Source organism: Cherax quadricarinatus, chromosome 4 (genome assembly GCF_038502225.1).
Source record: "Cherax quadricarinatus isolate ZL_2023a chromosome 4, ASM3850222v1, whole genome shotgun sequence".
Lineage (NCBI taxonomy): Eukaryota > Metazoa > Arthropoda > Malacostraca > Decapoda > Parastacidae > Cherax > Cherax quadricarinatus.
Window position 1 is genome coordinate 58,262,523 of NC_091295.1, and position 20,693 is coordinate 58,283,215.

The 20,693-nt window shown below is 38.7% G+C and overlaps 1 protein-coding gene across 2 annotated transcripts in view; it reads left to right on the forward strand.

Moving 5' to 3' along the window:
- The window catches only part of LOC138854345 (fasciclin-1-like), a 122,986-nt gene that overhangs the window by 61,729 nt on the left and 40,564 nt on the right, over positions 1-20,693 (forward strand). For both annotated transcript variants that reach the window (XM_070096947.1, XM_070096948.1), the window contains exons 4-5: positions 15,929-16,091; positions 19,002-19,170. In XM_070096947.1, coding sequence (XP_069953048.1) covers positions 15,929-16,091; positions 19,002-19,170 — 332 coding nt within the window. The remainder of the gene's footprint in view (positions 1-15,928; positions 16,092-19,001; positions 19,171-20,693) is intronic.

A 20,693-nucleotide genomic window follows, 5' to 3' on the forward strand; every position in this document is an offset into this window, starting at 1 on the left:
TATGCTAAATGCTTGTAACATATACAAGTTGAAGACCAACAAAACACAAAAACATGGTGAATTTTGTTTGTCAGTAATCAGACAAATAATCGCAAAAATACCAAGGAGCAACACCTGCAATAGACCAGCGCCCACGAAATTACCAACACACGTCATCTCGTTTCAGGCCTGGTGATCACTACCCCATACAACTGCCTCCTACTACTGCCAAGAAAAATGCTCAGAAGAGGTGTTATGTATGTACACATACCACAAAACGCCCACAAACACACAGAGACACTCGTTTTATGTGTGAGGAGTGTCAAGTGCCACTCTGCATATACCCATGTTTCAAAGAGTTCCACAAGCTGCAGCAGTTCTAGGAACGTGTTTAGTGACTGTACATATGTACAGTGGACCCCCGCATAACGGACGCCTTGCATAGCGGACAATCCGCATAGCGGACGCTTTGATCGCTAAAATTTTGCCCCGCATAGCGCCCAAAAACCCGCTCAGCGGCCTTCGTCCGAGACGCATCCAATGTGCGGCCTGAGCCAGCCTCATATGTTCCGCCGGTGGCATTGTTTACCAGCCAGCCTCCGCGGTAACATTCAAGCATACAATCGGAATATTTCGTATTATTACAGTGTTTTCGGTGCTGTTTCTGGAAAATAAGTGACCATGGGCCCCAAGAAAGCTTCTAGTTCCAACCCTACAGCAATAAGGGTTAGAATTCCTATAGAAATGAAGAAAGAGATCATTGATAAGTATGAAAGTGGAGTGCGTATCACCGACCTGGTCAGGTTGTACAAGAAACCCAAATCAACCATCTCTTCTATTGTGGGCAAGAAAACGGCAATCAAGGAAGCTGTTCTTGCCAAAGGTTTAACTGTGTTTTCGAAACAAAGATCGCAAGTGATGGAAGATGTTGAGAGACTCTTATTGGTGTGGATAAATGAAAAACAGCTAGCAGGAGATAGCGTCTCTCAAGCGATCATATGTGAAAAGGCTAGGAAGTTGCATGAGGATTTAATTAAAAAAAGGCCTGCAACTAGTGATGATGTGAGTGAATTTAAGGCCAGCAAAGGTTGGTTTGAGAGATTTAAGAAGCGTAGTGGCATACATAGTGTGATACGGCATGGTGAGGCTGCCAGTTCAGACCACAAAGCGGCTGAAAAATATGTGCAGGAATTCAAGGAGTACATAGAAACTGAAGGACTGAAACCTGAACAAGTGTTTAATTGTGATGAAACAGGCCTGTTCGGGAAGAAAATGCCAAGCAGGACCTACATTACTCAGGAGGAAAAGGCACTCCCAGGACATAAGCCTATGAAAGACAGGCTTACTTTGTTGATGTGTGCCAATGCTAGTGGTGATTGCAAAGTTAAGCCTTTATTAGTGTATCACTGAAACTCCCAGAGCGTTCAGGCAAAAGAATGTCCTCAAGGATAATTTGTGTGTGCTGTGGAGGGCAAACAGTAAGGCATGGGTCACTAGGGAATTTTTCTATAACTGGTTACACCATGCATTTGCCCCCAATGTGAAAGATTACCTAACTGAAAAGAAATTAGAACTTAAGTGCCTCCTGGTGTTAGACAATGCCCCTGGTCATCCTACAGACGTGGCAGAGCGACTTTATGGGGACATGAGCTTCATTAAGGTGAAGTTTTTGCCTCCTAATACCACTCCTCTCCTGCAGCCCATGGACCAGCAGGTCATTTCCAACTTCAAGAAACTGTACACAAAAGCTATGTTTCAAAAGTGCTTTGAAGTGACCACAGACACTCGATTGACTCTAAAAGAGTTTTGGAAGGATCACTTTAATATCCTCAATTGTGTAAACCTTATAGGTAAGGCTTGGGAGGGAGTGACTAAGAGAACCTTGAACTCTGCTTGGAAGAAACTGTGGCCAGAATGTGTAGACAAAAGGGATTTTGAAGGGTTTGAGGCTAACCCTGAGAGGAGTATACCAGTTGAGGAATCAATTGTGGCATTGGGGAAGTCCTTGGGGTTGGAGGTTAGTGGGGATGATGTGGAAGAGTTGGTGGAGGAGGACAATGAAGAACTAACCACTGATGAGCTGATAGATCAACTTCAAGAGCAAGAGGCCAGACCTGGGGAAACTGGTTCAAAGGAGGGGAGAGAGAAATTGAAGGAATTGCCTACTTCAAAGATTAAGGAAATGTGTGCAAAATGGCTTGAAGTGCAAACCTTTTTTGATGAAAATCACCCTCACACAGCTATTGCAAGCCGTGCTGGTGACTGTTACAATGACAATGTTGTGAACCACTTTAGACAAATCATAAAGGAACGAGAGGTACAGGCCACTATGGACAGATATGTTGTGCGAAAGAAGTCCAGTGACTCTGAAGCTGGTCCTAGTGGCATTAAAAGAAGAAGGGAAGTAACCCCAGAAAAGGACTTGCCTCCTCAAGTCTTAATGGAAGGGGATTCCCCTTCTAAACACTAACACTCTCTCTCCCCTCCTCCCATCCCATCAATCATCACCAGATCTTCAATAAAAGTAAGTGTCATGTAATTGTGCATGCCTTTTTCAGTTTGTGTGTACTAAAATTAACATTTTTTTGTGGTAAAAAAAATTTTTTTTCATACTTTTGGGTGTCTTGCACAGATTAATTTTATTTCCATTATTTCTTATGGGGAAAATTCATTCACATAGCGAACATTTCGCATAACAGCCAGCCCTCTTGCACGGATTAAGGTCGCTATGCGGGGGTCCACTGTATATATATTATGGAACAATAGTAATAAACATTGTTTTGTATTGTTTGTTTGTGTAAACAAAGTGTATACACAAACTAATAGTGATAAAGTTTGTTCTGTTATTGTGTTGTAAACAATGAGTATATATTTGAACAATGCACATTACATTGGTCTCACAGGCCACATAAGTTACTTGGAAAAGAAAAATATTGAAAAATGCAAGAAACCTTTGAATTAGGGTAAATAAAAGAATACCGGGTGGGCGGCAGTCGCCGCTGTTGCCGTACGCACGTCACTTTCTGCAAACTTTGCGGCTCTATATCTCGGTAAGTACTGATGGCAAAAAATTTTTTTTAGGCTTAAAACAGTCAGAAAAATATTCCTAACATTTTCATAAGAAAAAATAATTTTTTTTTTTTAATATTTAGTGACATAGAATGACAGTTTCAGAAAGAGGCCTGCGACAGTCAAAGGGTTAAATCCACCATACAAAGCATTTGAATGCAAAAATTTTGGCTCGCCTTACATGATTCGTCTGGGACACATCCCACGTGTGGCCTCAGCACCAGTGTTTACAAGCCAGTCAGTGCGGTCACATCTATGCATACATTCGGTACATTTCACATTATCCCAGTGTTTTTAGTGCTTGTAACTGCAAAGTAAGTCACCATGGACCCCAAGAAAGCTTCTAGTTCCATCTCTGTGGTAAAAAGGGCGAGAATTAGTATGGAATTGAAAAAAGAGATTAAGGAAATGTGTGTAAAGTGGGTTGAACTGCAAACCTTTACAGATGAAAATCACCCTGACACAGCTACTGCAAGCCGTGTTGGCAACCTGAGGTACAGAGCTCTATGGACAGATTTGTTGTGTGACAGAGGTCCAGTGACTCTCAAGCTGGTTCTAGTGGCATTAACCCCTTGACTGTCACACACCCCAATCCTGAGGTGTCTCCTGGTGTCGCAAAAAAAAAAAAAAAAAAAAATCTTATGAAGTGATAGAGAATCTTTTCCCCATTGTAATGGCACCAAAAAAAACGAAATTTGATGGAAAACTGACGGAATTACGCTCTCACAATGTTAGCGACCTCGGTGATATTTACAAATCGGCGATTTCACCCTTTGTGAGCCCTATTTTCAGCTAATTCCATTGTTCCAGTCGACCAAAATCATAGCTATTTCTTTAGAACTTCATTTTTTCTATCAATTGAGTGCAAAAAACTGCCCATTTACCGATTTCAACTACCTAATAACGTGGTCAGAAATTTACAATTTGGCCAATTTCATGAAAATTCAAAAATTAGACAATTTCAAAATAAGGTCCAGAATGAACAATGCAGACATTCCTGGCTCTAAAATAACATTTTCTTTGTTCATCAGTCATGTTTCCTGGCTGCTCTGATATTACTCTTGCTTTCTATTTTGAATTTTTATTCAAACAAAAAATAGAAGATTTACTGTTATGCAGACTACTGCAATATTGTAATAATTGTACAAATAATGCCTACCCATTCATGACTGCATATTAGAATGGCTAGTTGGACATTTATTGGACAAAGACATCATTTGTTTACTTTTGAACATCGGCAAAAATCAAACATTTTCCCTACTTTGAGCTCCATTTCCAGGTTCTTTTTATAGTAAAACCAATCAAAATCACCTCTATTTCTATAACATGTTTTCCATTCTATCAATTGAGACCAAGAAAACAAGAATACAACCATAAATACTATACGAAAATAGACCACAAAGTTGGCATTTTAATTAAAAAAAAATGGTTGGAGTTTTTTTTTTCTCATTATGCACTGCTTGCTCCAGGAATTTTTTTATAAGGTGCACACTGACCACACAGACCCATTCTCTCACATGTGGGCCTACCAGCTTTCTCCTGCTTGATTTGAAACCGCTAGAATTTATGAGTATATATACGTCAAACACGGTACCTCACAAGACGTATGTATATGACCAAAACAGTCAAGGGGTTAAAAGAAGAAGGGAAGTAACCCTGGAAAAGGACTTGCTACCTCAAGTCCTAATGGAAGGGGATTCCCCTTCTAAACAATAACTTCCACACACTCCCCTCCTCCCATCTCATCAATCATCACCAGATCTTCAATAAAGGTAAGTGTCATGTATTCTATTCTTAGTAGACTAGTAATTGTGCATGTCTTCTTCAGTTTGTGTGTATTAAAATTAATATTTCATGTGGTGAAATTTTTTTTTTTTCATACTTTGGGGTGTCAGGAATGAATTAATTTGATTTCCCATTATTTTTTATGGGGAAAATTAATTCAGCTAATGATAATTTCAGCTTACAATGAGCTCTCAGGAATGGATTAATATTGTAAGGTGGGGGTCCACTGTATTAGAAAAAAATAAAATAAAAATGAAACTCCAATTTGATAACTTTATTTTAATTTGCATAACTCTTATATATTACAGAAAACAATAGAAAATAAAATACACATAAAATGAGTTAAGCTTGCAGAAAAGTACATTAAATTCACCATCTCACATCGTTATGAAGCGGGAGGAACTAAATGAGAGACAGAGAGGTGAGCAGTAGTATTCAGTATCTGGGACATCATGGGTGTCAAGATGTTAGCCATGGCACTAATAAAATGTTGTGTAATTATGCTAATATTAGTAATAAATGTTATCAATTACATTTATTCCAAACTGATATGAAAAACACAATACCCTAGAGCTGTAATAAAGATGCTGAAATTAATAATACATGTATGCCATATTATGTGATTGGGGTAAGGGCAGAAGCCCCACTCTGGGATAAAATCGTTAGATACATTTTCTTGGTACCTCTGGTTTATAACAAAAGAAAATGGTGTTTACATCAGGGCAAACACTCCTTGATCACTTTGGTCATAAGAAAAAATGAAAAAATAGCATTTATTATTTTAATAATTTATAATAATAATTCATAATAAGAATAATAATAAATAATCGATCTGGAGCGCTTTAACCCTTTGACTGTCGCAACCCCAAATCCTGAAGTGTCTCCTGGTGTCGCAAAATATTTGAAAAAAAAAAATTCTTATGAAATCATAGAGAATCTTTTCCTAGTGATAATGACACCAAAAGTGCAAAATTTGATGGAAAATTTATGGAATTATGCTCTCGCGAAGTTAGCGACCTCGGCGACATTTACACATTGGTGATTTCACCCAATTTGAGTCCTATTTTCGGCCAATTTCGTTGTTCCAGTCGACCAAACTCATAGCTATTTCTTTAGAACTCCATTTGTTCTATCAATTGAGTACAAGAAACCACCCATTTACTGATTTCAACTACCCAATAATGTGGTCAGATATTTGCAATTTGACCAATTTCACGAAAATGAAAAAATATGACAATTTCAAAATAAGGTCCAGAATGAACAATGCAGACATTCCTGGCACTAAAATAACATTTTTCCTGTTCACCAGTCACGTCTTCAGGCCCCTGTTATAATACTCTTGCTTTCTATTTTGAATTTTTATTCACACAAAAAATAGAAGATTTACTGCTATGCAGACTACTGCAAAATTGTAATACATAATTGTATAAATAACATCAACCCATTCGTGACTACATATTAGAATGGCTAGTTGGATATTTATTGGACAATAACTTCATTTGTTTACTCTTGAACATCGGCAAAAATCGAACATTTCTGCCACTTTGAGCTCCATTTCAAGATCCTTTTCATCATAAAACCAATCAAAATCACTTCTATTTCTATAATATGTTTTTCATTCTATCAAATGAGACCAAGAAAACAAGAATACACCCATAAATACTATATGAAAATACACATCAAAGTCAGCATTTTAATCCAAAAACACGGCTGGAGTTTTTTTTTTCTCATTATGCACTGCGTGCTGCAGGATTTTTTTTTATACTGCACACATGACCACACAGACCCATTCTCTCACATGTGGGCCTACCAGCTTTCTCCTGCTTGATTTGAAGCCGCTAGAATTTTGGAGTATATATACGTTAAACACATTGGATCATAAGACGTATATATACAACCAAAACAGTCAAAGGGTTAAATATCACAAGTATTTCATGTAGGTTTGGTAGCTGACATTTCAAGCACTCCAAAGCGATTGTTTATTATTATTATTATTATTATTAATGATTATTACTATCGACATACCTTGCTCACAGATTTTAATCATTTCTTAAGCTGCCATGATACATCAAGAATGCAAACACACATGTGAATACACCAGCTAACCCCCTTTACTGTGAATTTCTTTTGTACTGTTTCCATTTTCCTCTTGTTTTTCCTCTTCCAAGTGCTGCTGCACTTCTAACTATCTTCTACTGAGGGATGCACAATAAAGTACAAATTTATAGATGAAATATGTAGGTTTGGAGACTGATGCTGAGCCGCATCACTAACCCCTTCATAATGAACTTCTTTTTTACTTCTTCCATTATCCTCTTGTTTTTCCTCTTCCAAGAGGAAAAACAACAGGAAATTTGTACAAATATGTAGTCTTGGAGACTGTGAAAGCTAGTGTACTGAGTAGCTGTAAGATGCTTGATGCTGAGATGCTGCGCTGCCCGTTCATGACCCAAGCTCTCGTACAGTATACAATAACAATTCGTCAAAGAGCCCATCATAACTCCAAGTTGTCAGTAAACGAGTATGTAGGTAAGTGAGGAGAGGCATTTATAAGTGCATTTGTAAGTGAAAAAAAAAAGGTGTTTCACTTTATGGCAATTTCCGCTTTACGGCGGTAGCCTGGAACCTAACCTGCCATGTAAGTGAGGCCCTGCTGTACAGCACAAGCAGCAGCCCAGGCTGAGAGTCATGCTACAAGGTGGTGCCCACCACCCCCACACAACCAGGTGCAAATATCCAGCAACCACCACTATCACAACCAGCTGCAAATATCCAGCAACTAAGAACAGAATGCATTTGTGATTGGCAGGAGGATGCACGTTTGGTACCCAATTCCCGTCAACTTCATGACACACACAGTGGAATCCAGCCCAACTGTACCCTTGAGAATGATGCCACTGAACTAAAATTATTTGAACTTTATTTTGATGACCCCCTAATGCAAATTAAGGTGGTAGCCAACAGATACTTCCAGTATACAATGGTAAACATTTTGGTTTCACCATGATCATGGCTACACCAGTGTAAGGACAAAACTGTGACTGAGATTTATCTCCTCTTTGCCAAAATAATGCTCTTGCCATGTGTATAAGCATATTATTGCAACAAACTGGTCAACTGAGAGATTTATATGTATCCTGGCCCTCAGTGATCTCATCCCCATCAACAGATTTATCCTGCTGCTATATATTTATTTATTTATTAATTTGAACATGATACAGTGAAGTACAAAAGAAAACAGTTAAATGCAGCATGCCAAAGCCACTTGAATGCATAACATTACGGGCAGGCTTAAAATTAACTTAAGATTAACTAAGCAATGAAGTATTCAGTGGTAAAACATTATTGTAAACAGATAACAATTAAGCACAAAGGAGTATTACAAAAACAGGTCGTATGGTTGCATGCATTGCTGTACAATCAGTATTTATTTATTTATTTAATTTGAACATGATACAGAGAAGTACAAGGAATACAATTTTTAAAGTGCAGCATGCCAAAGCCCCTTGTTTGCGCAGAGCATTATGGGCAGGCTTAAAATTAACTTAAGATTAACTAAGCAATGATATATTCAGTGGTACAAAATTATTGTCAAACAGATAACAATTAAGTATAAATGAGTATTACAAAGACAGGTCATATGGTCATTTACTGTGTTGCTGTGTAATCAGTAGAAGTTTGATTAGGTCACAGGTTGACATTTATGAGATACAATAATGAGACATATATTTTTATTTTATTTTATTATCACACTGGCCGATTCCCACCAAGGCAGGGTGGCCCGAAAAAGAAAAACTTTCACCATCATTCACTCCATCACTGTCTTGCCAGAAGGGTGCTTTACACTACAGTTTTTAAACTGCAACATTAACACCCCTCCTTCAGAGTGCAGGCACTGTACTTCCCATCTCCAGGACTCAAGTCCGGCCTGCCGGTTTCCCAGAACCCCTTCATAAATGTTACTTTGCTCACACTCCAACAGCACGTCAAGTATTAAAAACCATTTGTCTCCATTCACTCCTATCAAACACGCTCACGCATGCCTGCTGGAAGTCCAAGCCCCTCGCACACAAAACCTCCTTTACCCCTTCCCTCCAACCTTTCCTAGGCCGACCCCTACCCCGCCTTCCTTCCACTACAGACTGATACACTCTTGAAGTCATTCTCTTTCGCTCCATTCTCTCTACATGTCCGGACCACCTCAACAACCCTTCCTCAGCCCTTTGGACAACAGTTTTGGTAATCCCGCACCTCCTCCTAACTTCCAAACTACGAATTCTCTGCATTATATTCACACCACACATTGCCCTCAGACATGACATCTCCACTGCCTCCAGCCTTCTCCTCGCTGCAACATTCATCACCCATGCTTCACACCCATATAAGAGCGTTGGTAAAACTATACTCTTATACATTCCCCTCTTTGCCTCCAAGGACAAAGTTCTTTGTCTCCACAGACTCCTAAGTGCACCACTCACCCTTTTCCCCTCATCAATTCTATGATTCACCTCATCTTTCATAGACCCATCCGCTGACACGTCCACTCCCAAATATCTGAATACATTCACCTCCTCCATACTCTCTCCCTCCAATCTGATATCCAATCTTTCATCACCTAATCTTTTTGTTATCCTCATAACCTTACTCTTTCCTGTATTCACCTTTAATTTTCTTCTTTTGCACACCCTACCAAATTCATCCACCAATCTCTGCAACTTCTCTTCAGAATCTCCCAAGAGCACAGTGTCATCAGCAAAGAGCAGCTGTGACAACTCCCACTGTGTGTGCGATTCTTTATCTTTTAACTCCACGCCTCTTGCCAAGACCCTCGCATTTACTTCTCTTACAACCCCATCTATAAATATATTAAACAACCACGGTGACATCACACATCCTTGTCTAAGGCCTACTTTTACTGGGAAATAATTTCCCTCTTTCCTACATACTCTAACTTGAACCTCACTATCCTCGTAAAAACTCTTCACTGCTTTCAGTAACCTACCTCCTACACCATACACCTGCAACATCTGCCACATTGCCCCCCTATAAATGCCACAAAGACCTCTTTAGCCTTATCTAAATACTGTTCACTTATATGTTTCACTGTAAACACCTGGTCCACACACCCCCTACCTTTCCTAAAGCCTCCTTGTTCATCTGCTATCCTATTCTCCGTCTTACTCTTAATTCTTTCAATAATAACTCTACCATACACTTTACCAAGTATACTCAGCAGACTTATCCCCCTATAATTTTTGCGCTCTCTTTTATCCCCTTTGCCTTTATACAAAGGAACTATGCATGCTCTCTGCCAATCCCTAGGTACCTTACCCTCTTCCATACATTTATTAAATAATTGCACCAACCACTCCAAAACTATATCCCCACCTGCTTTTAACATTTCTATCTTGATCCCATCAATCCTGGCTGCCTTACCCCCTTTCATTTTACCTACTGCCTCACAAACTTCCCCCACACTCACAACTGGCTCTTCTTCACTCCTACACGATGTTATTCCTTCTTGCCCTATACACGAAATCACAGCTTCCCTATCTTCATCAACATTTAACAATTCCTCAAAATATTCCCTCCATCTTCCCAATACCTCTAACTCTCCATTTAATAACTCTCCTCTCCTATTGTTAACTGACAAATCCATTTGTTCTCTAGGCTTTCTTAACTTGTTAATCTCACTCCAAAACTTTTTCTTATTTTCAACAAAATTTGTTGATAACATCTCACCCACTCTCTCATTTGCTCTCTTTTTACATTGCTTCACCACTCTCTTAACCCCTCTCTTTTTCTCCATATACTCTTCCCTCCTTGCATCACTTCTACTTTGTAAAAACTTCTCATATGCTAACTTTTTCTCCTTTACTACTCTCTTTACATCATCATTCCACCAATCGCTCCTCTTCCCTCCCGCACCCACTTTCCTGTAACCACAAACTTCTGCTGAACACTCTAACACTACATTTTTAAACCTACCCCATACCTCTTCGACCCCATTGCCTATGCTCTCATTAGCCCATCTATCCTCCAATAGCTGTTTATATCTTACCCTAACTGCCTCCTCTTTTAGTTTATAAACCTTCACCTCTCTCTTCCCTGATGCTTCTATTCTCCTTGTATCCCATCTACCTTTTACTCTCAATCTAGCTACAACTAGAAAGTGATCTGATATATCTGTGGCCCCTCTATAAACATGTACATCCTGAAGTCTACTCAACAGTCTTTTATCTACCAATACATAATCCAACAAACTACTGTCACTCCGCCCTACATCATATCTTGTATACTTATTTATCCTCTTTTTCTTAAAATACGTATTACCTATAACTAAACCCCTTTCTATACAAAGTTCAATCAAAAAGCTCCCATTATCATTTACACCTGGCACCCCAAACTTACCTACCACACCCTCTCTAAAAGTTTCTCCTACTTTAGCATTCAGGTCCCCTACCACAATTATTCTCTCACTTGGTTCAAAGGCTCCTATACATTCACTTAACATCTCCCAAAATCTCTCTCTCTCCTCTGCATTCCTCTCTTCTCCAGGTGCATACACGCTTATTATGACCCACTTCTCGCATCCAACCTTTACTTTAATCCACATAATTCTTGAATTTACACATTCATATTCTCTTTTCTCCTTCCATAACTGATCATTCTAACTCTCTCAGACACTCCAGATTTAATCCCATTTATTTCCCCCCACTGAAACTCCCCTACCCCCTTCAGCTTTGTTTCGCTTAGGGCCAGGACATCCAACTTCTTTTCATTCATAACATCAGCAATCATCTGTTTCTTGTCATCCGCACTGCATCCACGCACATTCAAGCATCCCAGTTTTATAAAGTTTTTCTTCTTCTCTTTTTTAGTAAATGTCTACAGGAGAAGGGGTTACTAGCCCATTGCTCCCGGCATTTTAGTCGCCTCATACGACACGCATGGCTTACGGAGGAAAGATTCTTTTCCACTTCCCCATGGACAATAGAAGAAATAAAGAAGAACAAGAGCTATTTAGAAAAAGGAGAAAAACCTAGATGTATGTATATATATATGCATGTGCATGTCTGTGAAGTGTGACCAAAGTGTAAGTAGGAGTAGCAAGATATCCCTGTTATCTAGCGTATTTATGAGACAGAAAAAGGAACCAGCAATCCTACCATCATGCAAAACAGTTACAGGTTTCTGTTTCACAGTCATCTGGCAGGATGGTAGTACTTCCCTGGGTGGTTACTGTCTACCAACCTACTACCTACAATATATATGAGATACAGATGAGATACAATTATTCAGTATTTATTTAGTTGTGGGTGAGTAAGTGATTTTTGAGAAGAGACTTGAATTTATAAAAAGACAGTGTTTCTTTTATATTCACAGGTAATGAATTCCAGATTTTAGGGCCTTTTATGTGCATTGAGTTTTTGCATAGTGTGCAATGGACATGAGGAACATCAAAGAGTGATCTGTGTCTTGTGTTATGGTCATGTGTTCTGTTGAGGTTGGTAAGATGTTTGAGGGGAGGGTTTATGTCAGAGTTAAGTGTTCTATGTATGTAGTAGGTGCAGTAATAAGTATGGATGTTTTGTATTGTGAGTAGGTTTAGAGTTTTGAATATTGGTGGAGTGTGCTGTCTGTAGTGGGAATTTGTTATCATTCTGACTGCAGCCTTTTGTTGGGTGATTAGTGGTCTGAGATGGTTTATTGTTGTTGAGCCCCATGCACAAATTCCATAGGTGAGATAGGGGTAAATAAGTGAGTGATATAGGGCCAGGAGGGCTGACTGTGGAACATAGTACCGTATCTTCGATAGTATGCCTACGGTCTTGGAAATTTTTTTGGAAATTTGTTGTATATGTGTTTGAAATTTGAGTCTATTATCAAGGTGGATTCCTAGGAATTTTCCCTCTGTGAGTTTTGTGATAGGTGATTCATTTATCATTATGTTAAGAGACACATCTGCAGCTCTGTTACCAAACTGAATGTAGTAGGTTTTGTCAATGTTTAGAGTAAGTTTGTTGGTCCTCATCCAGGTTGATATTTTCTGTAATTCGGTATTTACAGTATTGGCTAGCATGACTGGGCTCGGGTGAGAGTAGACGTATGTAGTGTCATCTGCAAATAGCGTGGGTTTGAGTAGTTGCAATGCATTTGGTAGATCATTTATGCATATGAGAAAGAGAAGAGGGCCTAGGACACTTCCCTGTGGGACACCAACTGTAATTGGCTGTGCGGAAGAGTTTGCCCCATTTGTGTACACATATTGGCTTCTGTTGCTGTATGCTACACTTCTCAAAGAAAACAAGGCCCAAAAGGAATGACACATTATACAGATTAGGGATGTTTTTGTTTATCTCAAACAGAAGTTCAATGAGTAATTTTATCCTTTCAGGAACCTCGTCATCAATTAGTCTTTGATCTTGTTAATGAAGTGGTATACACCAAGCAAGAGGAATCGCTTTAGTGCCAATATTTTTGTATTGTGTAATAGTGAAACTGATCATGTACTGATTGTGTACACAGGAAGCAAATTTAACCCCTAAACTGTTCAAACGTAGATCTACGTTCTCTTGCCAAGTGCTCTGAATATTTTGAAAAAAAAAAAAAAAAAAATAAATAAATAAAGAGGACTTTTTTTTTCATGTGTAATAATCTAAAAAAATTTTAGAGTCAGCACTTATAGAGATATAAGGCCACAAAATCAACACTTGTCGCTCACCTGATGGCAACATGAAGGACTGCTGCTTGCAAAGTATTGCCGATATGCCTTTTTTTTTCTCTCATCTTTTAATTTATATAATTTTTATGTTCTGATAATTACAATTTGTAGTAGTTCTTTTGATTTCTTAGCCAGTCTTCATTCTGACACTAATATTAGGTACTGAAATAGTACTCAAATAGTCACAAACACCGTGACAGGTGAACATTTTCACCTTAGTCAAATACAGTGGTACCTCGGGTTACGAACTTATTTCATTCCAGAAGGCTGTTTGAGTGAAGATACCAAACGAATTTGCTCCCATAAGGTATAATGTAAATTAGATTAATCTGTTTCAGACCCCCAAAAATACACTTACAAGAGCACTTACATAAATGCACTTGCATAACTGTTTGAGTTTTGAGCTGTTTGTATCCCAAGGTACCACTGTACTATTGTCTAGAAATATATACATAGTATTTATAGGTCCCAGCAATGTTTTGGACATGCGGGAGTATACAGCCTTTCCTCACTTAGCGACATACTCGTTTACCGATGCCTTGGACTTACGACAGGCTCTCTGACCAGTATTTATACCTAAATACTAATGTATATTAGAACTGATTTCCTCAATTCTCTTTATTACAATATATAGCACACTGCTGTACAAACATTTAAAAATATACCAGAAATGATATAAATGGTGTAAAGGTGACATTAAAACAATATCAAAGACAGTTAACACAAATCCACTACCATTATAGCATGCTCCTCATTTAGTGATGAATTCGTTTACTGATGGGGTCTTAGGTCTCTATTTCCATTGTTAAGTGAGGAGAGGCTGTTTATGAAACTCTCGAAGCTTGTTGTAAGAAGAGTATCATTCCACTGCTGCAGTGGAGTGACATTTGATGATCATGCATTGCCTTGGCTTTATTTGTTATCACTGTTACACAAACATGTCTGTCTGTCTGTCTGTCATCCATCTGTCTAGCTCTCTGTTTATCTGTCTGCTTTGTATCTTTCTGTCTCAGAGAGAGCGACTCGTGAGCCAACAGGTATTACACATGATGCAGAGATGCAGAGTAGTCACATCTGATTCCTGTACAAGCGAAAATACGTATTACTTGCCAGTCATGCTTATTATGCATTATATCTACAAGCACAATATAGCACTTTGTCTGGATTTTTGGGGTTACTAGGTAATTTACACTATGTATAATTGTATGTATTTGTGTACCTGAGATAGAAACAGAGACAGAGAAAGAGAGACAGACAGAGATAGATACAGACAGACAGATGGAGATAGAGACAGCCACCCAGCCATCTGTTGGCCAGCCAGCCTGCCGAACACGCATTACATATTCCAGAACTGTTTCTCTTTACTTAAGACATAAGTTATAGGACATTCTGACAGGATGACACTACCAGTGGTACCAAAATTGAAAGGATGTTACACACATGTTGCACATGGGTTATTATCGAGATTTTTGTTATTTCCTTGACCACTTGTGGCCACATCTACTTCAAAGCCACTAAACTTGGGGTCAACATCACTTTCCTCTTAAAATGGGACTGTTAATACGACAAGACATCAGTGAATCCCAGGTGTTTGGTGCACTGTTTGCTCTAGCTGGCACTCAATTGAACTGGTGCTCCCACAAGGTACTAAGTGGTCCCAGATTTTTTTCAATACTGCACACACCGAGTGTTAAGACCCATTCTATGCTGACCAGGCATCTCAGGCCAATCGTGCTAAATTTGGAGGAAGGAAAAATATAACATTGATCTATGTTTGGACAGTTAAGGGGTTAAAGATACTGTTATAACGTTACTGGAAATCTCAGGTGATATGGTGAGAAAAACGATGGAACTATAATTTGGACAGGGGCACACATTATATACAGATAACTGGTACACAAGCTTATTACTCAGTGATTGCCTGTATGTGAAAATGTGTAGTAATTGTAGAACAAGTAAACATATGCTCAGGTTCTATGCAGGCATTGGTGCTGGCAAGGTGCAGGTACCAATGCCACTGACATCATGGCATCTCAGTGGCAAGACAAACATAATGTGACATTGTTAACATCGATTCATCAGCATGAAATGAAAGCCACAGGATAAGTGAATAGAAGCACTGTTGAACCTAATTTAACTAAGGTCTTCAAAACAGTAGGCATTCTCTCCGAGAGATGTTACTGTATACCACAAACAGCACTATGTGTACTTCCATTAAACTACTCTCTACTCTATCCTTACCTCACCTATATTATTTGTGCCTGGGGATCTATTATGACAACTATAAATTAACATCATGTCATGTTGCTAAGCTGTATATATCCAATTTTTTTGTAAACTTAGAAAAATGTGATTTATGTTATTTCACAGCTCAACTTTCTCACTGAGTGAGCAAGATGGTTGGAACGAACGTCTCAACTCACGTCAAGAAAAATTTACCTTATTTGTGCCAAGTAATGAGGCATGGGATACGATCCACCGCACAATGCCATCAGCTTACAAGAAGCTGTTTATGGGTGACTTTGCTTACCATGTAAGTATAATATCTCAGATTTCTACTCGAGTACATTAAGTATTGTTAGCATCTTTAAAGAAAGAGCTTTGCTACTGCATTAGGATATACATTATTCAAATTTATATTTTTATTTCTTAAGGATTTACTTCAGGTTTAAGTGATTTTTTTCCTCGCTCTAATATGTACTGTATATACGTGAGTATAACCTGACTCCATGTATAGATCAGCCTGACATTTTTCCAAAAAATCTTTAATCCTTAAATTGCCAAAGGGTCTAAAATAACCACTCCCTCAGTGTCAGTGATTTTGAAAAGAGTCACAAAAAATATTTTGTCTTGCCAAAAAAATTCCCTGTGATTTTAGAAGTGTAATGCGACAAATATGAGTGAAATCTGATTATTACTCATGGAGTTATGAAGCTTTGAAAGAGACAGTGGTGCTCCATTTATGGCAAAAGGAGTGCTTGCCACATGGAGGAAGTTGCTGTGTTTTAACACTTATGATTTTTCTTCAATTTTTTTTATGGCTCATATGTCTTCCACCTATATCTGTCTTCATATCATATTTCACTAATATTGTTCAATCACACAAAGCAAATGTAAACACTAAATAAATGTAAAAAGTGTTTAATGGCTTTTTATACTGTGCACACCTACATTACAGATCTGTTTTCTCTGATATAGGCCTAACCTGGCCCATTGTGGACATTTTGGAGGCACTAGAATTTAGGTGTAAATTTATGTCATCAGCAATTTCCTGTTGGCACAAATTTACACCAATGGCAGTTTAAGGGTTAATATTCAACATATTTCGTGGATAAGTCTACCCTAGTTTTAAGGGACTCTGAAAGGGGTGAAATGGTTAATTCAAAGTATATTCAAACCAAAACTATGGAAAAAAAAATGTAATCAAAATGTAACATTTGATAAACAAAAATTAAGGAACACTGCACTAGGCCCACTGGCCCATCCTAGGCTTTAGGTTTAATGAAGATGAATGGTTTAATGATGAGAGGCAGGGGAGGCAGGCAGGTAATACTGGGCAGGGTAAGGTAGGCGAGACAGGGCAGGCAGAGCAGGACATGGTAAGGTATGTCAGGCAGGTGGGAAAGAGCAAGAGCAGAGTAGGCAGGGAAGGGCAGGGTAGTAGGGGTAGGTAGAGCAGGGTAGGTGGAGCAGAATAGGCAGGGCAGAGAAGGCAGGACAAAGCAAATTTGTGTACTGTTCCAGTTACACTATTGTGCCTTTTTATTCTTTATGAACAAAGCAGATGAGGCAGTTCAGGACAGGGCTGGGCAGACTAGGTTAGGTTAGGGCAGGGCAGGGTAGGGTAGGCCAGGCCAGGACAGGGCAGGGCAGGCCAGTTCTGGGAGTGAATTCCTATGCCTATCCATGTGTCTGATAGAGACTGGTAAAGAAATATAGACTCCACACTTAATATTTTCACTCTGTCGCCGTCCATATTGCATCCATTACATGTATATGGTTGGATGGAGGGCAGGGAAGCTGGAAGGAGAATGGAGGAACCTGGGAAGAAAGTGGAGGAAGACTGGAGGAGAGCAGTCTCTCTCAACTGTCTCACTCTTCTACACAATAATCTTCAGCAATTTTACCCACTCCATTTTAAAATAACCAATATTTGTTCACTGCACATTATCATGTGTAACCATAATTTACATATATTAATAAACTGAAAAAAATAGTTAAATATTGGATAGTCCTGAGGATAGGAACCTAGCAACTGCTGTGATCAGTTGTTGTCAAGGAAGGCTGGCAAGATGGGACACAACTCACTCACTCTCACTCCCAATACCTCACCAGATACTGTGTGCATTCCCTTCATAACTAACTTTCATTTAATTTTAAGAACATGAGATATTACTTATATTACAGCATCTCCCACCAGCTTGATAGCAAAATAATAGCATTAACATCCTTGCCTTCCTTCTTTCTAGCCTCTCTGCCTTTTGGTCTCCTTCCTTCCCTCTCTGCCTCTCCCTCCTTTTTCTGCATGCTTCTCCCTCTTTATCTTCTTCTTCCCTGCTTACATACTTTGCCTTCCTTTCTGCCTGCCTCTTCCTTCCTATCTTCATGCCTCTATCCTTCCCTGCCTTTCTATCTCATTGCCTCCCCTGCCTCCCTCCTCTCCTTGTCTTCTGCCCTCCCTCCTTTTGATCATTGGGTATCTTTAAAAATAGGTTGGATTTGAGTAGGACTTGCCTAACATGGCCAGTAGGCCTACCTTAAGCTCCTCTATTCTTGTGTTTTAACTGGCAACTGCAGTAATCACTTGCTGCAAAGGGCCAGGAGTAAAAACAACCATATGTTATCTGTTTTTGACTTGATCAAGCCCACTGTGTAGGTGAAATGTGGTCAGTCAAGGACTGCACCATACTGCATTTGTTTTTATCCAACCATATCATAAAACTGAGAGCTATACAGCCTCTCCTCACTTAGCAACGTACTCGTTTACTGAAGCCTTAGACTTACAACGGGCTCTCTGACCAGTATGCATACCCACATAATGTATATTAGAGCTTATTTCCTCTATTCTGTTTAATACAGTATACAGTACACTACTGTATATTATTCAAAATATACAAGAAATGTTACAAATGGTGCAATGGTGACATTAAAACAATATCAAAGATGGTTCACACAAACTCACTATCATTATAGTATGCTCCTCACTTAGCGATGAATTTTTTTACTGATGTGGTCTTAGAAATGGAACTCTGTCGTTAAGTGAGGAGATGCTGTATTATGAATTGCAACTAAATGTATCTAAGTCACAAATTCCTAAATTACTTCTTTTTAAGAGACCTGGAAATACTGATGTACATAGTGCATCAGTTTGTTTCAGGTGTATGGACGTACAATACAGCCATTTAGAAATGGCTGTAAAATACTATATATTGTATATTTCCAGGTACGATATATTCTGGAACGCCATATGATTGTGGGACAAGATCTAAGTCTGGATGAACTGGCTGCTCTTACTACAAACTCAACAGTCAGAGGAGGGTATCATGAGGAGCGACTTGAGATGACGCGTGGAAAAATATACTTCCAGGCCCGCATCAGGCCGAGTTTTGGAGGTAAGAGTATTATTGTATCTTATTTTGTTGTGAATTTTTAAAGTCTTTCAGATCACACTGATATAATACAACATATAGAAATTTTGAAAATTCATTCACACACATTACCTATTTCTACTTGCGAGTAGGTACAACAATTAGACACATAATGAGAGATTTCCAAACACAGATTCATAAATTCAAGGTTTCTGGATCAATCGATAGTCAAAACAAGAGGAAAAAAAAGGTAATAAATAAGAAGATAAGTAATTTAAGGTACATGTAGATACAGATATGCAATTTCTGTGTGCATAATTATAAAAGGCAATAATTATGTGCAGCATTTTGGGCAAAACTAAATAAACCCTAGAAATGAAATTTATATGATTTGGTCTAAGTGCCTGTGTATGTCATATAATTAGTAATTTTACATAGGTAACCAGAGACTAAGATCAGAATTTTACCAAATGATCTGAACAGTATCATTGTGCATAATATAATTTTTAAATTAGAACAAGCTTTGTAAACAACAGGCAGGATAACAGAGTGCAGCTTAACTTAGGACCTAACTTAAGTAGAGCTATTGTGTATCATACATGGGGAGGAATACAGCTTATTGAATAAAATTTATTAGGCATATATGGTGATAACATGTGTGTAATGAATGGTAAGTACCTGACAAACTAGCTATGTGAAGCAGTGTTTAGTTTTATTAGACATTTTCTGTGCAGAGAAAAACTTCTCACTAAAAGTTTCACTCCTATATGTGTTTTCTAACCCTAACAAGTACTATGCTGTATGTACAGTGGTCCCTTGAGTTATGATGGCCTTGAGTTACTATAATTTTAAATTATAATTTACCCTCATAAAGGAATTTAGTTTTGAGTTGATGTGAAAAAATTTCAGCTATGACACGCACATGATGGTCAATGCATGTCTCTCAGTCTAGAGACAAAACAAGGTGTTGAAAATGTCTTAAATGGAGTGATGTTGAAGGGTGAGTGGGAGGGAGGGGGGTGGAGGGTGGGAGTGAGGAAAGGTGAAAGGAAGATAGCACAGGAGGGTGGGAGTTTATGTGTACCAGACATTGGTAGTGGGAGACTGTAGAAAAAAAAAGTGTAAAAATATTGTCTATAATTCTTTACCAATTTCTGCCTGCCTGTGTGGGGGCAGGCAGGCCCACACAGTTCTTGTTTTATTGTATTTATTCTCAGTCATCTTTTTTGCTCCTAATACTTCAGATTTCTCTTCAACACTAGACTCATTTCAGATATGGGTAAAAATCTGAAAGCTTGACCAGTCGATCGACTAATTACAGGTACAACATCGATTTTCCGGACCCTTTGGTTCCAAAGCCTTTCCGAATTACTGAGTTTTCCACCGTTAGAGAGCACAGTATTCCTTGGTCCTGGGGTTCGATAAGTGTTGTACAGTTGGGTGGCAAATACACTGCCACAGGAATTTCAAGTTCTTGCTTGTAAATTTGTATGGATTGTAAGAGTGTTTGGATGATCAGTGCCCGGAAAATCAATGTTGTACCCGTA